The 23,612-nt window shown below is 42.9% G+C and overlaps 1 protein-coding gene across 4 annotated transcripts in view; it reads left to right on the top strand.

The window, feature by feature from the left end:
- The window catches only part of LOC117761016 (semaphorin-3F-like), a 52,325-nt gene that overhangs the window by 26,767 nt on the left and 1,946 nt on the right, over window positions 1-23,612 (top strand). The window contains exons 3-18 of one of the 4 annotated variants that reach the window (XM_034584564.1): window positions 3,792-3,952; window positions 4,045-4,107; window positions 6,650-6,769; window positions 8,378-8,467; window positions 9,592-9,685; window positions 11,402-11,521; window positions 12,719-12,858; window positions 14,896-15,010; window positions 20,699-20,768; window positions 21,535-21,679; window positions 21,798-22,020; window positions 22,531-22,619; window positions 22,722-22,763; window positions 22,913-23,070; window positions 23,189-23,271; window positions 23,436-23,569. In XM_034584564.1, the coding sequence (XP_034440455.1) occupies window positions 3,792-3,952; window positions 4,045-4,107; window positions 6,650-6,769; window positions 8,378-8,467; window positions 9,592-9,685; window positions 11,402-11,521; window positions 12,719-12,858; window positions 14,896-15,010; window positions 20,699-20,768; window positions 21,535-21,679; window positions 21,798-22,020; window positions 22,531-22,619; window positions 22,722-22,763; window positions 22,913-23,070; window positions 23,189-23,271; window positions 23,436-23,569 (1,847 nt within the window). The remainder of the gene's footprint in view (window positions 1-3,791; window positions 3,953-4,044; window positions 4,108-6,649; window positions 6,770-8,377; window positions 8,468-9,591; window positions 9,686-11,401; window positions 11,522-12,718; window positions 12,859-14,895; window positions 15,011-20,698; window positions 20,769-21,534; window positions 21,680-21,797; window positions 22,021-22,530; window positions 22,620-22,721; window positions 22,764-22,912; window positions 23,071-23,188; window positions 23,272-23,435; window positions 23,570-23,612) is intronic. The other 3 variants (XM_034584565.1, XM_034584568.1, XM_034584569.1) reach the window with 3 other exon arrangements.

The following is a 23,612-nucleotide window of genomic DNA, read 5'->3' as shown; positions in this document are numbered from 1 at the left end:
CAGTTCTTTGGACCCTGTGCTGGTTTTCATTCTTCATGCATCATGTGGCCCCAGTGAAATCAATATGGTCATTTTTTTTAAGGTCATCTCTAAAACTGGTAGATATCGATCCAGTGATTCTGAATGATAGACTGAGACTAGAAGAGAGACAGAGAAAGATGACGGGCTGTCAGGCATTTGAAGCTGTAACTGATAACGTTTTTTTGATGAATGTTAATATGGAAGGTGGTAGATTATCTGTCCGTCTGTCCATCTGGTCCGTCTCGTCTGTCTGCCTCTCCAGGCTACCTGAACTTTGCAGTGACCTAACCGCTGTCAGACGTGCGACAGCCAGTCACCACCAGTATGCTCCCGTTCAGATGCCCCATGAGTGCATGAGTGATAAATGTGGGATGTCAGCTGGTGACTGTCCCTGAAGCTCCAATATCGTTTGAAGTGTTTGTTCCGCCAGAGCTTCTAGTTTGCTGAGGTGTGTGGTTGACAAGGAGACGAGTATAGAAAATGAGATGGGTTGTTCATGGAGAAAAGATGTACGCTGATTTAAGTTGCTCTCCATTTCTTTATGTCCATGCATCGAATTTGCATGAGCTCATAGATGCGTAACATGAGCATCCACTGGCGTGCTTACACCTCCTGCACCCTTTGTCCTCACTTAACAGAACCAGTGCAGGAGCCCGTGTTGATATGGCTGGTATTGATATCAACTGAGGTGATAAGCCCAAAATGTTTAGTCCTGCCTGGTTGATATGGAAAAATCCATGGTTAGTGTGGTAACATCATTTATAGATTAAGACAACAGCAAACACTCCTTGAGCAGCTACTTTAAAAAACTGTTTATCTGTTTACAGTACAATTCAATAACAAAATCAACTTCTCCTATTAAAGAAGTCAAAAATAACAACGGCGACATGATTTCATGCTGCATAGGTGAAACGTTTACTGATTTTACTATAAACCAAGGTGAAATTCCCAATGGTTAGTATTACTACTAATAATAATGATAATAGAATGATCACAGTGTGTGCATCTGTCACAATGCTATTGTAATTCTAATCATCAAAAAGTCAATAACAGTTAATAACAGTGCAAATTAGAGTGTGGATGAAATTATTTTTTGGCTTTTTGAGTTCAGTAACATTTGCTGAAAACCTTATAGGTGAAAAACATCAGGCTCGGGTTTGGACACAAAACCCAAAATGCATCTCAGGCTTGATTAGTTTTCTCTCAGCCTCGGTCAGGTTCACTGCACTGCCTGTGGTTGCATGTGATTGATTACAGAGGAAACGCCTTCAAATCAAAGCAGCTTCAATAAGCATCATTTCCTGTGAATCCCTCTTGTGTAGTCGGGCAGTTTGAATCATGCCCAGAAATGGCAGAATCTGCCACTGATGATGAATTCTGTTATACAGAGAGATAATTATAGAGTCTGAGTACCACTGTTTAAAAATAAAACTACAGCCATAAATGGTAAAAAATAGTTCTCAACATGGGGTTTAATTTTACAAAGTAATATTTAGATCTTTAATATGTGAAACATAAACTTGTGTGACAAATTTCCTTGGATTTTAAGACAAGTTTCCATGGAATCGTTTATTTTAACTGATCACAACATTTTGTAAGACAACACCCCATTATTTCACATCAATATGACTCCACTGAAGGTCAGTTAAACACGGACCCACAACCCATTTCTGTCCATGAGTGGGAGCAAGCTTTACAGAATATTCTGCAGGGAACTTATGAGAATTACATGGGTGACAGCCACGTCTATTCCTGTTTACTCCCTTATCCACTCCACCGAGGGCCGTGATGCTGCGCCGTGACAGCAGCATTTCACAGCTCCTGAAGGAGCTCAGCTCACCAGCGGCTGAGGAGCTTTCAGCCAGAGGATTCATGTCAGTATTTTAACATGTCCTGTGCAGGTGGAAAACATCGTGCTGCCTTTTTATATCCGAGTAAAACAACAAGTTCTGCCTGGATGAGGAAAGCTGCTGTAGCTGTTGGAGCGAGTCTTTCTCTTCATCAGTGACCCTCAGACCCGGTTAAAGAAAACAGTAGAGCTGTTTGTCTGGTCCCGTTGAAGTGGAACATGAACAGGTCCTCTATCTGGAACCCCAGTTTTCTCTGTAAATAGAACAGCACAAGTGCAGGCTTAACTATCTCGAGCTCCACTTTCCCAAGCGTAGTTTGAAAGGGAGCAGGAGAAAGAGGGAGACCTATCGGATTCTCTAACAGCTCGGGAGGTAATGGGAGGACCGGGAGAAAAAAGCTGCTTTCTGTACACCAGATCTCCACTTATCTCCCCTCGCACACCGGGTGTAACTTAAACTCACACACCAGTGAATTGCCCTCAGCAGCATGTGAGCCATCTGAGAGCTGTTTGATTTCCAAATAGTTTGGGAAGCAGTGATATGGAGGAAAGGAAGTGGCAACGTTGTGTATGATGTGAGACTTTAAGGGGGGGGGCGGGGGCGGGGGGGCGGTGTCTTTGGAGAATTGACGACTAGAGATTATAATGAAGGAAATCAACTCTTTCACGACTCCATGTAATTGGGGAGAAAAAATGTGAATGAGGTCCAGGGTCAAACTCTCAGCTCCTGAACATTATCTTCATCTGACCTTTGTGTAATAGAAGCCATGTTGTACTCAAGTTTAAATGACTCTTTACTGTTGTCATGACTGATCCACTACTTTTCTATTGTCATTTAGCTCTGAGTCCCGTCTCCTTAAATATATAATATGTCCAAAATTCACTACACCTTTGTACTTACATTATCCAAATGTTTTCAACAATTTTCGCACCCAGAGAAATCCAGTATTGTATTCAAGGGAACATAACGGTGTTTCACTTTGGTCGCCTGTTAATTGCGTTATATCCACTTTACCCACTATCCCATTATCTACTGGGGCAAATTATGTTTGACACACAGTTTTTCCCTCTACTGTTTGTATTGGTCACTCGTAATGGATCACGTTTATTCATCGCCGTTTGATACTTCATCCGTTGACCTGATTTGCTCCTGAGTTGTGTCGGGTAGATTTTCATCAGCAATGGTTGTGAAGACAACAACTCCCATGATCCCACGCTGCTCCACGATGTCATCAAACTAGGTCTTTTGTTAGTCTTTTCATTGAGATACCTCAAGCGGCCGAAGTTACATATTTAATGTTTATTTAAATTGAACAAAAATTGCAACCTTTCCTAATCTTAACCAAAGCTCTTTCGTTAACCCAACTGCAGATGGGACTTGAACATGTGATATGGAGCCTGGTCACCAGTGAGACGCTCATACGCTGTGTACTCCCACCATTCACCCCAACAAGCTCCTGCCAATTTAGATTAGATTTCCAATGTATTCGCTGCTGCAGTTTAGTTGTATATAAACATCATTTCTTGAAGACAGGGTTGGTTTCACTTTCTGTGTCGTTGCTTGTGTCAAGTCTGTCATTCCCTGATGGAGCCTGCCCATAATCCCATAATTGCCGGTTGTAACTGTGATGCTGGGATAAAAAAAATGAATGGCCTCTTTAATTAGATTTAACAGAGTCTGATTAGGTACATCATTAACATAGAAGAGCCCCTCTAGCACAGAAAGTTTGAAGGAACCAAACCAAAGTGCATCTCTGGGCCAAAAATGAGCTGCTACACACACATCTCCTGTAACTGTCTGTGGTTTGTCAGTTCCCAGTTTTATTTTATGCTTTTTTTTTTTCTACTTCAGTCTCACAGCACTAACAAAAGTATTTATTTCCCCCCACTCTCTCTTTTTTTTTTTGCCTTATTTATGCAGAGTTGAAGTCCACTGGCACTGCTCACCACTTCTCCTTTTTGCTGAACTCGACCGACTATCGTATCCTCCGCATGGACGAGGACCACGACCGCATGTATGTGGGCAGCAAAGATTACATCCTCTCTCTGGATCTGCACGACATCAACAAGGAGCCACTCATAGTAAGAAATGTCCCACAAAAAAACATTATAAAAACTAGGATCGGCTCAACACAAGTTTACAGCTAACCAGTATTTCCCCCCCACCCTGTCAGATCCACTGGCCTGTTGTCCCGCAGAGGAAGACTGAATGTGTTTTGTCGGGAAAAGACTCTAATGTAAGTATTCAAACAATGTGATGTAGAATTAGAAGATGTGCTGAAACAATGAACAAATCTGAACAATTATTTATGACCAAGTACAAGTATTAGTGTCACTTTAAAGTGAAGGGAACGTGTGTCACGTTAGGGGGGAGAATATCAGAACAGCGGCCTGTTGCCTGCTTTTAAATGAGGAACGTGGACCATTAACAATAAAGAAATACTCCAGCGGGTTTTGGACTGTTAAATACAATGAGGATTGTAAAGATGTCACGTCAAGCTATAGGGCTATAGGACTATATTACCCTCGGTCTTCTACCATCGCATGAACTGAACAATTAATCAACTAGTCAAAGAATTTATGGATAAATTAATCCTTGTAAAAGTAATCATGCTGTTGCGGCCCTTATTCAGAGTCTCACGCTGGTTACTTCCTGGAACCTTTTGAGCAATTCATCAACTCTCCGAACCAGGCAGGACGATGTACCTGTAAATATTCCAGCACGGCTGTAAACCTGCGTCCTGTGTGACCTGCTGCACGTTTCAACATTTACTGAAGCCCTGGTGTAAAACATCTCAGCTGTGTTTTCTTCTTGTATTTTCCGTGGAGGCCACTTCAGATGTGAATGTGGCGCTGGGGTCATTGAAGGACATTTTAAATCTCGCCTCTCATTCACTGTCGCCGCCGCCCTGATTGCTGAGTGCACACAGCTGCCACCAATTACGCTCGAGCGGGAGCCTGGAACGTGCGACACTCGGCCGTCGTCCCTGAAATCTGAAAACGCCTTCCACGCACCAACCTACGCATCTCATACATGACATAGATAAATGTATATTTAAGTAATTTAAATGTCTTTTTGCACCGTGATTATTTTTTTGCTTTGTTGTCCCGATTTACCACGGGAAGCTACAGGCCTGTGTGAAATGTTAATACCATTCAAACATCCAGACAAAGCCACGGCGGAGTCCCCACCAGGACGAGATGGAAACTCATCATTGAAATTCATATTCAAACCAGATTTTCATTGTTTGATTTTGTTCTCACACACACACACACACACACACACACACACACACACACACACACACACACACACACACTCTCTCTTCCATGTTGGGGGGTGAGCGCTGCCAGAGGTCGGTGGGCACGAGGCTCTGGCTAATAACCCTGCTCTCCCCTGCTGGTAGAGAGCGCAGGCTGCTGTTTATCCAACTGGAATGTTCATTTATGCGTGTTTGGTGACCCGCGCCTCTCACGGCCTCTGGCTACGTCGCATTGGCATCTGTATGTTCACGTGTGCATGTGCGAGCCTGTGTGTGTGTGTGTGTGTGTGTGTGTGTGTGTGTGTGTGAGAGCGTCTGGGTGTGTGTGAGCGTCTGGGTGTGTGTGTGTGTGTGTGTGTGTGTGTGTGTGTGTGTTAAACATGGGTTTGAAATTTCATCACTAAAATAAGAAATAAAATTGGCCACTGCGAGACGTCCTGGCAGCGCGGGCCGCTCTTTAGGGAATGACAGATGATGACAATTCAAAAGCAATTCAAAGGGGATGTCGGTTCAGGCAGGAGGTCAAAGGCAATCATCCCCACTGTGCTCTCGGTGGGGGGGCGCTGAATAATACACACAGGCCCACATGCATAAACACACACACGCACACGCACATCCTCTGACTTGTGCATCTGTCGTGTAGCTAAGATCTGCCAAAGTGGCTCACCACCCCCCCACCCCCCCTTTTTTTTTTTTTTATGCTTGGTACATCCTTTCTTTTTCACCAGCTGTCACTAGCAGCCGACGTGACGGACAAATCTGAGCAGATATCATAAGCCCGTACATTTTTGTAGATGGAGTTTTGATTTGGGTGGATTGCGGAGCGGCAGAGGCGGACAGCTGGTTGGACCAATCGAGATTAGAAAGCTTGCAACCCTCGAAAGCACTGAGCTGTTTTCACCAGCGCCGCCTCTTTTGTCCTCCCTCTATAAAACTTGTTTTGTCTGCCTGAATTCTTTGCACTCAAATAATTGAAATTCTAACTAAACCACATCAGCGTCGAGATTTTCACGTCTTTGTCATCTTCTACAATAAAAAAAAACGCAAATTGGATATAAAAAAACAATTCCTTCCTAAAGGGCTAAATTTTCACTCAACAGTGTAATTATGCCTAACCAAAATGTTTTTCAGTTGTCAAGTCTGACGGAACATTGAATTGGCTCTTTCCCTCAAACCCCCGGCAAACACACTTGACAGCTCAGACCCACTGCTGCTCTTGGTTCCTGCCACATGGTTATATGGTGTTTGGAAACATTTTCCCTCCGACAGTGTGGTCTGGTGTGAAGCCCAGGCCAGGCCGACGCTCCGAGCCAGGGAGCGGAGCTGCCAAACACAAGCCGGCCAACAGCTGAAATGATAGATGTGAAGGTTTTAAGCCAGATAGAGGGGTTATTAACAAGCAGTGGGGCATTTTAGGATTATGTAACCACTTTTTTTTCGTTGGTTTTCATGTTCAACATCTTTTTTTAAATCTAAGTCTCTAATCCTGCTGGGTTTTTGTGTTGCCCTCCCACAGGGGGAATGTGGAAACTTCATCCGTCTGATCGAGCCGTGGAACCGGACCCACCTGTATGTGTGCGGGACAGGGGCGTACAACCCCATCTGCACCTTCGTGGACCGAGGACGCAGGTCGCAGGTAACCAAAGACACGGCCAGGCAGCCATGGAGACACTGTGACCTTTTGCTCTGAACCATATCTGTCAATCAATCTCGGATCAGGGAGTCTCCTTCTGCTCCTGCTCCTCAGTTTCATGGCCTCTGCTTTTCTTCAGTCATTTTCTGCCTCTTGGTTTTCATTGATTTGTTCTGTTTCACGGTCTGAAGGATTCAGAGGGGGGAAAAAAAGCTCTTGGCCGGTCGGCCTTGATCTCAATTATTACTCTGAAATTGCTGTTGTCGAGGCCCCTAACTGCCGCCGCTTAGAGATGTTTGCAGCACCAATCTTCCCTCACCGCTGGGAATCGCACATTGACAGTATATCGAGAGCAAACGTTGCCTCCTTGTAGACCTCGCTCCCTTCCTCACCTGTTTACACACACTACGGCCTGTGGCCTGTCTGGCTGAGAGCCTCTGAAAGCCCATCATTACCGATGGAACCTCTCATCCATCATCGGCCTTGTAGCTTACCCCTTCTTCCGCCCCCTTCCTCCGTCCGTCCCTCCCTCGCTCCAGCACGATGGCGCACACAGAGCGGCAGCAGCTGCCGGCCCGGGCTGCATGTCCGCACACTTACACTCACCGGTCCCACTGTTTAGTCTCTTGGTTCAAACGGAGGATTCAGGTTTCAATGTAAAGGTCAGTCCGCCTCTTGTCATTCAGCTTCTCCCCGAAGGCCCAAAAGCTATGCTGCTTCACACTGTAAGGATTTTCCGTGGTCAGAGTAGATGTAAACAGAAACCAATTGTTCCGAAATTCTTCCGCTTGGTACGCAGAGGTCTTCACACGTTTTTAGTCCTTAGTTGACGTGCCGTTTTTTTTTCACTATCTGGAAACATTCTCTTGTTCCATATACACAGCTGTTCACCTGTTTATTCAAAGTTCAGTGAAACTTGACTCAGTACACAGAACCCTGAACTGGAGAATCTGTTGTTGTCGCGATCGGCAACTCAACATGAGCTTTACGGATCACGTGTCCGAATCACAACAAATTCTCCGCTGCACCTCGTTTGGCCCTGAACATTACACATCGCAAGTGTGAAGCGGATCAGATGAACGGTTCTCAGATACGCAATCTACATACAGACAGAGATTACTGGAATTATTAGCTGCTTCAGTCATGTTTGAGATTACTTGGCAGGTTAAATATCCTGATGAAATGAAATAATTTCAGTATCTTTCACTAGTCCCATACTTACATTTCTATTCTTCACCTCATTACACTCTTTTGAAATTGTTATTGTTTGTCTCATTTTGTTCAGTTCTCTTCTCTGCTGCATGGTTTTTGCATGGAGTTTGTTGCTGTTGTGTTTGCATGACACTGAGTCGAATCTAACATGGCTCCTAAATGACAGAGGTCATCCACCAGACTCTGGTTTCACTCGCTTGACATTTTTCTCTCCATTTTTTAATTAAAAAAAATTCTTCGTCCAGTCTACTTGTTTTTTTGTTTTTTTCAATCCTTTTTTCCTACTATTTCCTATATATGTTATTGTCACAGGCATCACCAGTTGATTTTTACCACTGATCTGGAATCGAATGTCGGTAACGAGATGGCCCGCTGTGCCATGTCTCTGTTTTTATTTAGGGGTCCCACTTCCTACAGGCACCCCAATCTGGAGGGAGAACAAGTCGGGCAGCAGACTTCAGCACTACATCAGAGCACTTGGAGGCGAAGGTGGGCAGAAGGGAGATTTTGTAAAGGCTCTTTAGGTCTGACGCTCACCTGGAGAACTTTTGAACTCTCAGTTGAAGTAGGGGATCACCAAGTTCTGTTTTTGTTAGGTTGTTTTGGCCGCTAGCTGAACTGCTGAGTCTTTAAATAACTAGCATCAAAATGTTTACCATGGATCTATTTCTCTTTTTTTAACGGAGGAACCTTTTGTACTTTCCCCAGTGGCCTTCAACACAAAAGAGTACTTTATAAATGTGGTATTCCTATTCCTCTGTGTTTCTTCTTCATATTTTAATTCAATTTCTATTTATTCTGTCAATGGCTGTTCTGTCAAGAGTGATTTCATATGTAGACATACGGTGAAATAACCCCCCAAAATACTGTGAATCACTTGTACTCCCTTCATCAGTTAAAGACACAGAGACATACAAATGATCAGCAAACTGATTGAACATTAAATGTGCAGAGTTTAGCAGTTATTACAGTCTTGACGTTTATTTAGCTTTGTTCAAATGATAACACTTTCATCACAACACATGTTTTTTTGAGTCTTTCTATATAAAAACTGGGTAACAAATGCAGCTTTGACATTATTCTGCTTCCCTCTACATATATTTCCAACCCGTCAAGCATCATCAGCCAGCTTTGAAGTACCCGACTAAACTCGGCGCAGACACATACCCGGTGTTGACACAGATGTTCAAGATGTCCTCTTTCCCTATGAAATAATGGATTCTTGTTCCCGTTTGAGCCACTAACATGTGCAGCATGGTGGATGAGTTTTTTTGTGGATTGCTCTCAGCGTTTTCCTCCACCTCTCCATCTCACTGATAACCGGCTTTGTACGCGTTTTTGTTCCCCTCAGCGGATCCAGTGGTCCTGTGAGAGCGGGTTGTTCAGTGGCTGTAGAGTCACGGCTCACTCCTCATCGTTGTTACTCAGCTGATCACATCATTAGTTTGATGCTACTGTGAAGCATAAACTCAAACAAGTGCCTTGTACCTGCTGCAGTAAAATAATAATAATAATAATAGATTAATTCCTTTAACACAATAAATCGTTTACCAAGTGAGAAAGGAAAACAAAACAAACATATTAATGTTTTTCTGAATTCTTTTCCATTGCAGGAATATATTTTCCGACTTGAACCTGGTAAAGTGGATTCTGGTAAAGGAAAATGTCCGTATGACCCCAAACTGAACAGCGTCTCAGCTTTGATCAGTAAGTATCTACTTTTTTGTTGTATTTCTCTTTATATAAAATGTACAAGCAGCTTTAAAGAGCCCTCTATGGAAAACTAGAGGTTCTGCATGTCTTAACAGGGCTGGTCAATAAAATATCAATAATTTACAAAATAATGTTTTCACCAATAGCAATATAACAAAAGATCAATATATATCAAATATTACTTATTGATAGTGCAAACACAGCGAGGAGGTAAGACGCATAATTGATCTCCCTCAGTTTTTTAAATGCTTTGCTGTTGATCAAGTGTTTCTCATTTTGTGTTCATAAAAAGGAGTTTAAAACCACAACCTTACCTCAGGAGCAACAATCAGTCTTTAAACTTAAGTAAAGAAACAATAAACAAACATTTATCCTTAACTTGAAAATGTTTTAATCTTGATATCATTTTTGGCCATATCGTCCATCCCCATGACTTAAAAGCATAATTTTTCACTGCATTAACTGTTGGACTTTGTATTACTGAATTAGATTTCTTTTATTTAGTTTTTATGGTGTTTACTTAAAGAAAATCCATTGTTGGCTAGAGCACCTGTAAAGTAATACAATGCTCCTGTTGTGTGCTAGATTTACAGATTAAGGCAACCACTGACAAACCACCCATTCTTGTCTTATAGAATTGATTCATTCATGTTTAGTCTTTTTGACAGTGAAAACAATAAGAAATAAGGCCCTTTTTGACAAAGCCCATGTCTCTAGGTTGCTTGTTTTTGTCCTAAACATAAGCTAAAAGCAGGACATGTTGTTCTAATCAGTCCAGCTCTGGTACAGGTAGTTTTATTTGGTCAGACTCAGTGGGTGGTCTTCTGCTGTCAGCAGCGTACAGGTGGTCAAGCATGGCTGTTGATAAGTGACCTCCTGCACTGTGTGTGTGTGTGTGTGGGGGGGGGGGGCACAGAGAGCGCCTCTCTCACCTCAGCTCATTTCTAGCTGAACCGAGCAAAACTGTAACACTAAAAAAGAAAAAAAAAACATCAGCTGCAGGTTTTCTTACACAACTGGCAGGGGAGACGGGTACCGCACTGACACCACACAGGAAACTGGAATTTCCCTGGTTTAGGCATTAGTGGGATTTTTAACACCACTGTTTCACCAACTGTATTTTACTTACCTCCTCAAAATGTCACTTCAAGTTTCAGCATATTTTACATGCATGGAAAACGAGGGTCTGGACATTTCTGCACATGCAGATTTCAGACATGATAGATTGGACTCTACTTGTGTGAAAATGTGTCTGCTGGAGATGCTGAACGGCTCCAATATCAGGATTTCCTTGACCCCAGTATATGAACCAAGAATCTGACTTGAAACTGTGGGAATACAGCCGTCTTTTCAAGTTACACTGATTGGCTTAATAAGCTTAAGTATGATTACAGTATAATCATAAGGTCACTGTTTCTAACCCGTATGTGACATTTCTGACTCCACTGAACAGACTTGGATGAGATGTTGAGGTATGATGTGTTTTTTGGCGCCGTCCTCTCGTCATGTACAGTTGATCTCTATCTTTGAACGGCCCATGTCCTCGCCCATCAGTCTGATTTTGACATGAGGGATGGTGCAACGTTTTAATCAAGTTTCACTCACACTCGGTCGACAGCGTGTTCTCCATTTTGACCTGAAAAATTATTTTCATCCGTCATGACGTCACCTCAGCAACACCATTCCTCCTTCTTTCCCTGTGACTGACAGATGGAGAGCTGTACGCAGGAGTCTACATCGATTTCATGGGAACAGACTCTGCTATCTTCCGTACGCTGGGGAAGCAGACAGCCATGAGGACTGATCAGTACAACTCCAGATGGTTGAACGGTAATGTCTCCACTCACGGCTCGTGCTGCACCCAGCTTTATTTTCTTCCACTCATCCCCGTCCAGTTCATTTTTAATTTATTCCTCAGCTCTGTAAGAACACTGCTTTAATGTCTCAGGCAACAGCCGAGTGCTGCCTCCACATTACCCAGCAAATCCTCCGTGCCTAGCCTCCTAGAGTCTTCTAGGAATGCGAGTGTTGATCTTTCCAGCCTGCTCCACATGACCCACTGCTCATTTGACTTGAATCATAAAATGCACTTTGCTAATTGTGGACTGCACATCTGCAGAGACTGAAAACAAGGTCAGTAGTGTAGTTGCAGGGTGAAATGACTGAATGTCAATAATGACTCAGAGTAGCCTCCGCTGTCTAATGAACCGTGATTGTCACAGCACTTTAAATGCTCGTCGGGGTGCTGTCGGTTGATGTTTCTAAATCATCCACGGCCTCCCAGACTTTCCTCTGACCCTGTTGCCCTGACAACAGTCCCCTGGTAGTGGTACAACAGAATTGGGACACCTGAGTCCTGCTAATCACCCATGTGGAATCTCTTTATTTACCCCCTCCCCCAATACCCCCCCCCCCCCCCCCCCCCCCCCCCCCCCCCCCCCCCCCTCCGGTTTTGGTTTGTCCCCATTTGGGACCTTGATTGGTCGCGGTGGGGAGGGGCGCTCTGTGTTGCGTGTCCAGTGATGACCCAGTAAGTCAGCCAGTGGGAGTGCACTGTGATGCTACACTGAGCGTTGTCACTAGGAAGAAATTGGGGGACTGGGTTTACATTAGGACATATGAACTACTGTTCTGAGCTCCAGACAGTTGTTATTAAAAAGCCTCTGCTTCATTAAGCTTGTTTCTCAAAATTCAAATGATGTGTGTGGCTGAATCTTCATCAATTTGACTGAAAAAAAATTCTGATTTGGCAATAATTATAGTAATAATAATAAATGCTTGCTTTAATAATTTCTGCTGTAAATACTCCTTCCTGACACTTGTTCTTGAACACCATCAGATCTGTATTTCTATAAATGATAGTTAATGTAATGTAAAGGTAAAGTTAGCTGCAGGCCCCTTTCAGACTTGATGAACTGTGGATTTGAACGGTCCTCTGCTCTCACATTTGGACGCAGCTTGTGCGCAGAGGAGCATGTGTTGCACAGCTATTAATGCTCTCTCCATCCATCTTTTTCTTTTCTGCAGACCCCACATTCATCCACGCACACCTCATCCCAGACAGCGCAGAGAAGAATGATGACAAGCTCTACTTTTTCTTCCGCGAGAAAGCCTCCGAGATGGGCCAGAGTCCCATGACCCAGTCCAGGATAGGGCGGATCTGCCTGGTGAGTTATCACGCTCCCAGTCAGCAAACCTCATGTTGCTCATCACCAGTGAAAGGTTTTTATGTCTCCATAATGGTTAGTTACAGTCTGTGTCCTGTTTCCTTGTCTCTTAGAGGAGCAGACAGAAAGCCCCCCCATTATCACCAGTAACAGCTAGAAACTGCTGAACAGAAAAAAAAATCACACACCACCAAATCCCCAGTTAGGAAACTAGATCTTTGCTCTTTGCCTCAACAGCTCGCTTCGGGAAGGATTCTGTTATTTCTGTTCCTCTGGATGAAATGTTTGAGTGGTGGAGTTTACTTTAGCCCACATCTGTGTACATGCATAGACATACATACAAAGCTGAGCTGTGTTTACTCAATGATGTAGCTGATGTGGCCTGAGGCACTTTCTTTCACCAGAGACGCACAGAAAAAAAACTGTGTCAAAAACGTTCAAGTCATCTCAACATGGACTCCAGCGAAACTCAGGATGCTCCTGTGTTTGTAAGATGCATCTTTAAAGTATGTAATTTACAAGATGGATACTAAACAAGAATAAGAGTCTTTAGCCCTGTGGGCAGCTCAGTGAGGCTTTATTTAGGTACAGCACCGCCTTAGATCAGCATGATTACAATGTGGACCTATAGCAGGTATAATGTTATGTTAAACCATCTTAGTTTAGTCTGTGTTAGCATTTATTCTTCTACAGTAAATACAACATGCTGCTGCGGCTAATTCCAATGTCATGAAGTAGCTTGTTTTTGGTCATAAACCAAATTATTGGGCAAACAGACAGTTTTAACCTGACAATGAAACTTGATGGAACCAAATCTTTTCATAAGTCATTCACTTGACGTACTTGCCTGAGGGTTCACTGCGATTTAGTTATTTAGTTTTAGCATTACCTTTGCCGTCCCCCGTAATGTTTCTTTATCTTGCAGTTGTTTCCTGTTGCCATCATGCAACATGGTCATTTCATTATAGGTACACAAGTGTGGAGTCATCTGTATCCGTGCAGTTTTCCTCTGTACAGTAACTGGTTCCGAATGAATCAGACAGTACCACACTGCATCCTTTACTAATTATATAACCATGCCTATTGCTGCAGTACTGGATCTTTATACTTAAAAGTTCAAAGTAAAATTCGATAAGCTGATCCATACTGCAGGGAGAAGTTGGGTGGAATGGGCTACATATGGCTCAGAAGTAGTAGAAGAAGAAAGGTATTGCAAGGTTACGCAATAGTAATCCTCAAAAATATTCCCACCATAACCCTTCAGGGGCTAAATTCGTCATGGTGGCACTAGAGGAAAAGTCAGGGATCGCAAAATGCATTAAAAAAACATCACCATGAAGATATGTACAAAAATGTTTGCCAGTGTTCATTGAGATATGTATCTGAACAAGTGAAAATGTTCACCTGCTGGTGAATGATCACCTTTATAATGTATCACCATGTATCCTAACTTGAGTATCGGCTCCATCAACAATGTATGTCCCTCCTTAGAACCACAAGTGTGAACCTACTGGTGGAGATAGACAAAAAGTCAGAAGATTATCTAAATCAGTTTTACTTCATCCTCTGGGGACCATGAATGGCTTTTTATTTCAATCCATGTTATAAATGTGGAAACAATATGGACCAATTCCAATAAACAGATCAACTGACATTTCCATCCCAAAAGCCTAAAACTAAATAAAACATTTCTCTCTGAGTCTGTTGGATGAAACTTGTTTTTTTTCCATCCTCTGTTACATTAGATAAGGATAGTCTCGATTTCTTCGCCCTGTGCAGCTCTTTTGGACTCTGAAGTCCGTCGACTTCCAGCACATGAATCATTTTCCCAGGGCTCGAGTGTCTACCTCCGTAGTAGACGTTGGCTGACCTCCCGAGCAGATGGGCCAAGCTGAATCACAGGGCTGATCTTTATTCAAACAGGCCCAACAACAACACTTAGTTTGGACGGTTGTTTCAAACAGCTGCTAGTCAGACGCTGGACGGACTGTCGGTGTTGAGGTGGATGAATGACTACTGTGTGTCTCTGCCGCACAGAATGACGACGGTGGACACTGCTGCCTGGTCAACAAGTGGAGCACATTTCTGAAGGCTCGACTCATCTGCTCGGTGCCTGGACCGGACGGCATCGAGACGCACTTTGATGAACTGAGTGAGTTTACATTATTATTCCTGTTGTAATCTCTATAAACACATTCTGCATGTGAAGATGCAGAATGTGTTGGCGAAGGACGAGATTTTAGGGCCAGAAACCATCTGATTTCCATTTGTTTGGCCAATCACGTTTGAGCAGGCTTCAGTTGCCGAAGGTAAACTGTCCATATGGAGAGAAAAAACTATTACCTTTTATCATTTGTCTTTATTCATATGCAGATAGCGTTATAAGAGATTAGCCAAAATGTCGTATGGACCTAAAACATCTGCAAAAAGTATCAATGTTTGAGTTTTGTTTGGAGAAACGTTCGACTCGTGTGATAAAAGAAGCTGTAAAAAAAAAGTAAAAGGCAAACAGATGATGGAGTCTTGGCCCAGATATCTGTTATAATGACCTTTGCCCCTAGAGGCTAATTTGTTTTCCGGCAACAGCTGATTGGCTCAGAGATTGTCGCTTTTTCACACTCTCCCTCCATATCCGACCCTTTTGTCTGTTAACGCTCTAATCAACATTTACCATCTTAAACATGACACATTTTAAAAACTTTCTCACAAAAGTCAAATAACAATCACTTAATGTGACGTTTTGCAGATACATTTCTACAGGTCTTTGAGCATTTAACACATCTGCATGGAGTTAGCATCATGCTCATAATGAGCTCGTCTCTGATTTGACGGGAAAGAAAAAACTTGGCAGGAGGAAAGTGAGAATTCTTACATGGCCGTGTAACCACAGCGATGCAAAACGAGTCTCTCCAGACGGACTTCATGTTGACAGACTCCGTATCCACAACTTTCTCATTTGTAGAGTTCTCTTCACATTGAGCAGCTTACTGTACTCTACGCCTCTGCTCATGTGCAAAGGTACTGGTAAGAATCCGAGGGAAGCTGCAGCTTTAGATTAAGGTATCACTGACGCATACATGTTAATCTTGACATGTATATTCCTTTGAGCATTAACATGGCTCTCGTACTGTAGGTGCCACCCTGAAGAGTTTCTATCCTTCGTGATGATCGCTCTGCTTCCTTCAGCAGTTTTTCTTTTTACACGTTTTATTGCGTTTCTTTTTCCCAGCAAGAGATACAAAAACCAACGAACGTCTTCTTGTACTTCTATCTCAGTGAGGACACTAGTTGGCATAATGCATTTCCTAGCCCCTCAGCCTAACCTTAACCTCAACTAAATGTCTAATCCTTATCTTAACCCAAAGTTAAGTTAAATTCTAACATTAACTCTAAAAGAAAATCTTAACCCCAAAAAAATGTGCACTGGCCAAAATGTCCTCATTTTGAGGTCCCCACAAAGACACAGGTACAAGTACACACACAGGACATACACACACACACACACACACACAAGCAATGAGCAGCTGGGATCAGTCCGACCCCTGTTGATCATCCCGGCCCGTCCATCATTCACATGACTGACAGGATTAAAGCAGGGATTTGTAGTAATCTTGAAATTACAGTGACTGTTGGTATGAGCAGCAGATTTTTGACGACTTCTCAAAAGTGTGTTCTCATTTATTCGCACACATTTTCACGATGGAGAAATCTGCATTATCACATTATGCAAGTTAATATTTACTTTGAGTCGTCTGACTTTCCCTGAATCCTGCTGACGGGATGGACTCGAGTTAATCTCAAATTAATGAGTTTTAAGCCTTCTGGGAAGCAGCTGTTTCAAGAGATGACACGAAGGACTCACTAAATAAAGACAACTCTCCGTATGGAAGTGGTTGAAATGTTTGGACGACATTACAATAGTTATAAATGTGCCCAACAGCACCAGTTTAAGAAAATAAGGACTTTGAACTACAGTGTCATTACAAATTGTTATGAGACTAATAATTATGTTCAAATTAACATAGACAGACAAATGCAGATTGGTTGCATTCCCTTATATCTCTTCTCCCTTCTGCACAACTCCATCAATCAAACATTATTTTTATGGCACATTTAATTTTAAGTTAGTGCAGTTCAAAGTGCTGATATAGTACTGATGGATTTTAAGAGCTGTAACAATAAAAACTTTTTAATGTAAAATAATTGGCTGGCTGACCCGTGGCCACTCCCTATTTAAGATGGCTTCTAATCATCTCAAAATGTTTGCTTGATGAAGGTCTAGCACCAAAAGGTCCCAGCAGCAGCAAAAACAAATCACCGATTGCAAGTTGGCCAGTGTGCTGGAGCTTTTTCCCCAGTTTTTGATCTTCTCGTCTCTCTCCTACGCACCTGTTCTGCCAAATGGAGGTGCGAAGCATTCTTTAGTTCTTGAGTCATAATGTAAAATAAGAAATAAAAGATCATAACATCGGATAAAACGCACGCTAATAAAATTACCGTACATAAACCAAACATAGATGCAATAAATGAATGCTTGTAAACCACACTTATTTAAAAGCCAGGCTACAGAGAGGTTTCAATCCTTTGGCGTTTAGAGCTTTCAACACTTCCGGCTGCTCTCAGGTTCAGTGTTCCAGCAGTAGAGGCTGTGATGGTCGGCTTCATTTGTTTCCTATTATTGTCCAGTTTCATTTAGATTTGGTCCATTTACTGTAATTTTGTGAATCAAACAGAGATATGAGCTGACTGCATGAAAACATCCTTTATTCATAATGACAAGGTTTTGCTAGTTGCAGATTTTGCAGTAACAGCGTTCAGTGTCAGTCGGTCCTCTGCTGTCAGTGCTGCTGTACTTTCAGTCCGTGCCCAGCGCAGCTGGTCAGCTGTTGCCTCAGTGCAGATGAGCACTCGTGGTGAGGTCACTGCGAGTCCGCTGACGTCCCACAGCTCTGTGGTCGGCCTCCCCCTCGACCACAGAGCGTCTGGTAGAAATGTGTTCTGTCTCCTGCGGGTCCTGCTGGAGCCCAGCAGAGGCATCAGAGTGGCTGCGCCAGGACTCATGGGAGAGAGCGAAGTACATTCAGATGGTGGAGCCGAGCCGAGGCGAAACAGAGGAAAAAGCATTCAGTGTCTCAGCCGGGGAGAGGAGGATTATACAGACAGAGTGAAAACGACACATATAGACGCAGGAGGCATGAAAATGTCTGCCAGACAAAAGCAGAGAATAAATGCGTGGGCGGTAACGTTTATTGCCTTTTCTGAAATGTAATTATGGAGTGAAACTTTTTTTCATTGAGCTATTTTTTTGCTGTCCCTGTCGTCCACAAATCCCTGAACCCTTTCATTCTTAATGACGAAGTTGAAGAAGCTGCTTTTCTGTTGGTTTTCTCTGTAATCACTCTGAATGGACATTTTCAACAACATATTTTAGGCGCACGTCTCTCAGAGTGGGTATCAAGGAGATAATCATATACAATCTGTTGGAATTTGACAGTCCTGGCTCCATCCTGGGACTATTCATTCCCCCTTCCTCCTTAGTTTCCTCACAGCACCTTTATTTATCCCCGGTCTTTGTGCTCACAGCAGCCGGAGACGTTTCTCTGCTGATGTGATGCAGCGAGAGCTTCACAGACTCTGATCTGTCTGATCTGACACATAAGAAACAAAAGTTGCTGTGACGCAACTTGTTCTCGACTGATTTGTGTCTTCTCTCCTTCCTTGCTGCTCTCGCTCTGTAGCCGGGAGGTCTTGTCAAACTGGCGTCAGAGGGGTTATGAATTTCTACCCTTGTTTGCCAAAAGTAGATTTTTGCCTCAGTGTGCTGCCATTACCTGTCATTTTTATACCTCGACATGTTTGGGGGTTGTTGTTTTTTTTTTCTATCTGAAGAGATTTTTAAAACAACTGATCAAAAGCAGGTTTGTGGATTCTGCAGCTTTGCGTAGTCAGAAGTGACGTCTTTAAACAAGCCACGTGAATTGAAGCTTCCTCCTGTTTATTTTGCGCCAGCTACAGACAACACCAAGGGCACGAGGATCAGCGTTTCACATAACTGGGGCTTAGCAGTTTGTTCTTTGACGCGCCGCCTCTCGGGTTCACTCAGGTTATATGGGAGAGATAAATACAGTATGTGAGTGGTGGCTCTGCGTCTTTGCTGTGGTGTGTCACATTAATAGCTCGACAGATAACCATGAAAAGGGTCTCAGGTTATAAAGGAGAGGATCCGATTCCATGCCTGTTCATTGTAATTGGTATTTTTCCAAAGAATTTCCGCTGTCGGTAATTATTGTACCTAACTGTTCAAGGCCATTTGAAACAAGTGATCCGTGCTCTTTTCTCTGTAGTTTTTCCATTAATGCAAAGCAATGAATGGTCCTGTGTGTCCGAGTGCGGATGAGGTGTTATTCTACTCAACCTGTCTCATTTAAATTAATTTCACTTTTCTTCCGTACTGTTTTTCCTCGCACTTTTCTCTCATTAAGTCATCAGAGGATATGCAGGGTTAACAACAGCCTCTGCCCTGTACAGTCATTGGATGCATATGGCTCCGATTAAAGCCGTGTTTGACCAGAGATCTCCATTTCACGTCTATTCCCCGCTGAGACAGGTTAGTTTCAGCCCCGTCTCAGGACGAGCCTGAATTCCGGATCTCGCTGAGGCTCTGTGGTAACCACAACTCTGGAGCAGCACTCCCCCCACGTAGGAAGCAAAAAGTCTCCATATGTTAAAATGAAAATGACTTCAGGTCGGAACCAGGTGTGAACTAATAAATTCCCATGATGATCAAATACCAGACGCAGACATGAATATTTACTTTTCTTTGTCTGCACATTCATTGTGGGACTGTTATTGTGCTTCTGTAAAAAGGCAGCATTTTTTAGTATATTCAACATATTCACTCACGTATTGCACTCATGGACAAATTTTGAGGTACTTGTACATTTTTCCATTTTCTAGTACTAGTGCACTGTCCGTTCTAAACCTGCCTGTTATAGAATGGGCTGTTTGTTTGGCCTGGTTGCATCTTCTCTTTCTGAAACTGTAAAAGTGACCTGCAGTAATTGAGCCGTGGCAAATAAAAGCCTGCTGCAGGACTCGGTCCACAGAACCGTGAAGCTGCGGCATCGCTGCTGCACACAGAGCTGTTCACCTGTTTATTCAAAGTTCAGCAGAGCTCGACTCGGTGCGGAGGAACCGGAGAATCAGTTGCTGTTGTCGTGAACTTGCTGTTGTCGTGATTGACAGTTGTGTTGATGAGTTCCAGCCGCTGGTCGTTGCAGTGTTGGGGTTTTAGATACTAAGGCTTGTTAAAGCATTAGTATGAAAACCTGTACAAGCTGTTTTTCTTTGGACCCCTTACTAAAAAAGCAGAGTTGAGGTCAAATCCATAGTCTGTTATTTCACACACAAAAAAATGTAGTGAAAATATGAACATGAGCAGCAGAGCTTTTCTGTTTTCACATCACACCCATCATCTCACGAACTGCCAGATTTATCCTTTGCCCCTTTGGAGGGGAATAAATTACCATGCATAGGAACCACTACACCAAACTACTAAACTGTATTCAAAGTAGATCAAAATACTTGTGTATATGATATATATAGTGTCATATATATATATATATAATCATAATATCAATATAAATCACATTGGATATTTTCTGCAAAAGAACTTTTATTTGGATATTTGAGTAACATTTTGAAAGCCAGACTTTCTATTGTAATAGTGTATTTTTAAATTCTCTTATTGTTACTTTTAGTCAAAAAAGGATCTAAATACTTCCTCCTTGACTGTGTTTCCTGGTTTATTACTAATGACTACAAATGTGTTTCTTATCAGGGGATGTGTATATCCAGCCAACTCAAGACACCAAGAATCCTGTCATCTACGGAGTCTTCTCAGTGTCGGGGTGAGTGACTGACAGCTTATTTTAAACTCTCTAACTTTCATGCAGTTTGGAGGGAAGGTGTCATCTGCTTTGTTTTTATTATTCGTTTTTTCGCTCCGCCTGAAGGTGTCAGCTCTCTCTGATATTGAAATGCTGTGTTGCGTATGGCCTGTCAGACTCAGGCTACAAAGACGCGACAGAAAGCGAATCTGGGGCCCAGGGGGTTGCGCGCCTCTGCAGTTCCTTATAGGTCAGATTTGATAGCGAATTGTCACTCAGCACAAAGCATTAAAATTCAAGGCAGCCAACCAGACGCGTAAATTGAGATTCTGAGTGCACACAAGCAGGGAGACGTGCGCACGGAGTCATAATAAACACGTCTTGATTAATGTATTTGAGAAACAAATATTGTCACGGTTTCCTTCCTGTGCCCTCGGGGCATCAAGCACATTTTCAACCCAGCTGATAAAAACACATGTGGCGCTAATGATAGAGGCCCATGACAGGAGTAACAAACATGGTACACCCACCGCACAGCAGCGGCAGCCCGAGCTCCGGCGATTTCTCTGCAGCACGTGGGTGTTTGTATGTCAGTGTATCAGACAGCTCGACTCTATCCCAGTCGCTCCGAGAGTGTTTTTGTGCGTCAGAATGTTTCAGCGTCGTTCCTCTAAGAGCCCGGCTGAGTACGTGGGAAGGAAGTAGATTGCAGCAGCCACAGAGAGGCACCCACAGTAATTATCTCGGGAGAGTGAGTTAATCTGTCTCCCTGCGTTTTCTCCTCCAGCGCCGTCTTTAAAGGCTCGGCGGTGTGCGTGTACTCCATGGCCGACATCCGCATGGTGTTCAACGGGCCCTTCGCCCACAAGGAAGGGCCCAACTACCAGTGGGTGGCGTACTCGGGGAAGATCCCCTACCCACGACCTGGCACGGTAAGTAATACACAACAAAGCACCTTTTCTCTCATTAAAAGGAAAACTCTCTGTCATCGTTTTTCCCTGCAGAAGGAATTTGGTAAATTACAGGTTTGTCATTTTTCTTTTGTCTTAGTGTCCTGGAGGCACCTTCACCCCCAACATGAAATCCACAAAGGATTACCCAGATGAGGTTATCAACTTCATGAGAAACCACCCCACCATGCACAATGCTATATACCCAGTGCACAAGCGCCCCCTGGTGGTCAGAACCAACGTGGAGTATGAGTTCACCACAATTGCCGTGGACCAAGTGGCAGCTGCTGACGGCAACTACGAGGTGCTCTTCCTGGGAACAGGTTAGTAGTCGAAGGCATTTACTGAGATTATGTGATAACTGACCTGTAATATGAAAATCATGTTATTGTGTTTGTAGATTCATACCATGTAGTGTTCATAGCCCTCGTTCACTTCTGGAACATCATTCCACCCTTATATGAATTCAACTCACATTTCCCTTTTTCTGTAAATCCCTTTAAAAGGAATCTTGAAATATACTTTCATAGCCTTACATTTGTTTCATTTACATTTGTTTAATCAAATTAAATTTGTTTACTTTATTTATTCTTTTATTATATTCCTTTATTATGTATCTCGTTTGAATTATTATTTTATTGTACTGCCAAGCACCTTGTATCGTAACCTCAAACAAAAGGCACTTTATAAATAAAGATTGATTTTGAATAGATTAGAGCCTTTAAATTTTAGGGGTAGGAGATGAGTCAAAGTGTGGGATTCAAATATACATTTTATGAATATGAGAAGATGAATGCAGTCAACAGGGTTGGATCCACTCTTGTGTTTTACAGATCGAGGGACAGTCCAGAAAGTTATTGTCCTGCCAAGAGACGACTTGCAGACAGAGGAGCTGGTCTTGGAGGAAGTGGAGGTCTTTAAGGTCAGTCACCTTTTTAAATTCTATTAATCCTTTTTCTATCGCTTTATCTAAAATCATCGTGTTTAATATTTACTCAAAGCTGTTTTAACTGTATCACTGCAGGTTCCCACTCCAATTACCACCATGAAGATTTCATCCAAACGAGTAAGTTAATTTTTACCAAAAGAATCGTTTTAAACATGATATAATCTCACGTTATATAAAATAATGACCTGTACCTAAATGTTCCATGGCTTAATACAGAATGTGTGTACGCTTTTTAAATTCTGATCCTCACATGTGTTTTATTATAGCAACAACTGTACGTGGGGTCAGTCCTGGGTGTGACCCACCTCGCGCTCCATCGCTGCGACGTGTACGGCGAGGCCTGCGCTGACTGCTGTCTGGCCAGAGACCCGTACTGCGCCTGGGACGGCAAATCCTGCTCGAGATACTCTGCCTCACAGAAGAGGTGAGCATCAAGATAGTGTTTGTTTTTCAGAAAAGTCTCACCCATGTGCATATGTGACTTTTTATGATGATAAGACGCTATAATATGTTGACGTTGAGCTTTTTATTTCCGTTTGTTGATCTGACCCCTTTAGACGGAGCCGACGACAGGATGTAAAGTACGGCAACCCAATCCGCCAGTGCAGAGGTTACAACTCCAATGGTGAGTGTTCAGACTGCAGAGACACACACACACACTCAATTCAGCAATTAATACATTTACTTATTATCTACCTCTCGAGAACTTGCATGTGCTCTCTATCTTTTTTACATATTTTATTTTCTCAGAAGTAATACATTAATATATGTTCACATATTGTTTGATAGCAAACAAGAACACTCTGGAGACCGTTCAGTATGGTGTGGAGGGCAGCACCACGTTTGTGGAGTGTCAGGCCCGGTCTCCTCATATGTCCCTGAAGTGGCACCTGCAGAAGGAAAACAGTGACAGAAGGAAAGAGGTGAGCTGAGGTTTTACTGCAAAGCTGTTCTAGTTTCTCTCCT

The sequence above is a fragment of the Hippoglossus hippoglossus genome, chromosome 5 (genome assembly GCF_009819705.1).
Source record: "Hippoglossus hippoglossus isolate fHipHip1 chromosome 5, fHipHip1.pri, whole genome shotgun sequence".
In the NCBI taxonomy this organism is placed as follows: Eukaryota; Metazoa; Chordata; class Actinopteri; order Pleuronectiformes; family Pleuronectidae; genus Hippoglossus; species Hippoglossus hippoglossus.
The sequence above is the reverse complement of the archived record's forward strand: the minus strand, read 5'-3'. Positions and strand labels throughout refer to the sequence as shown.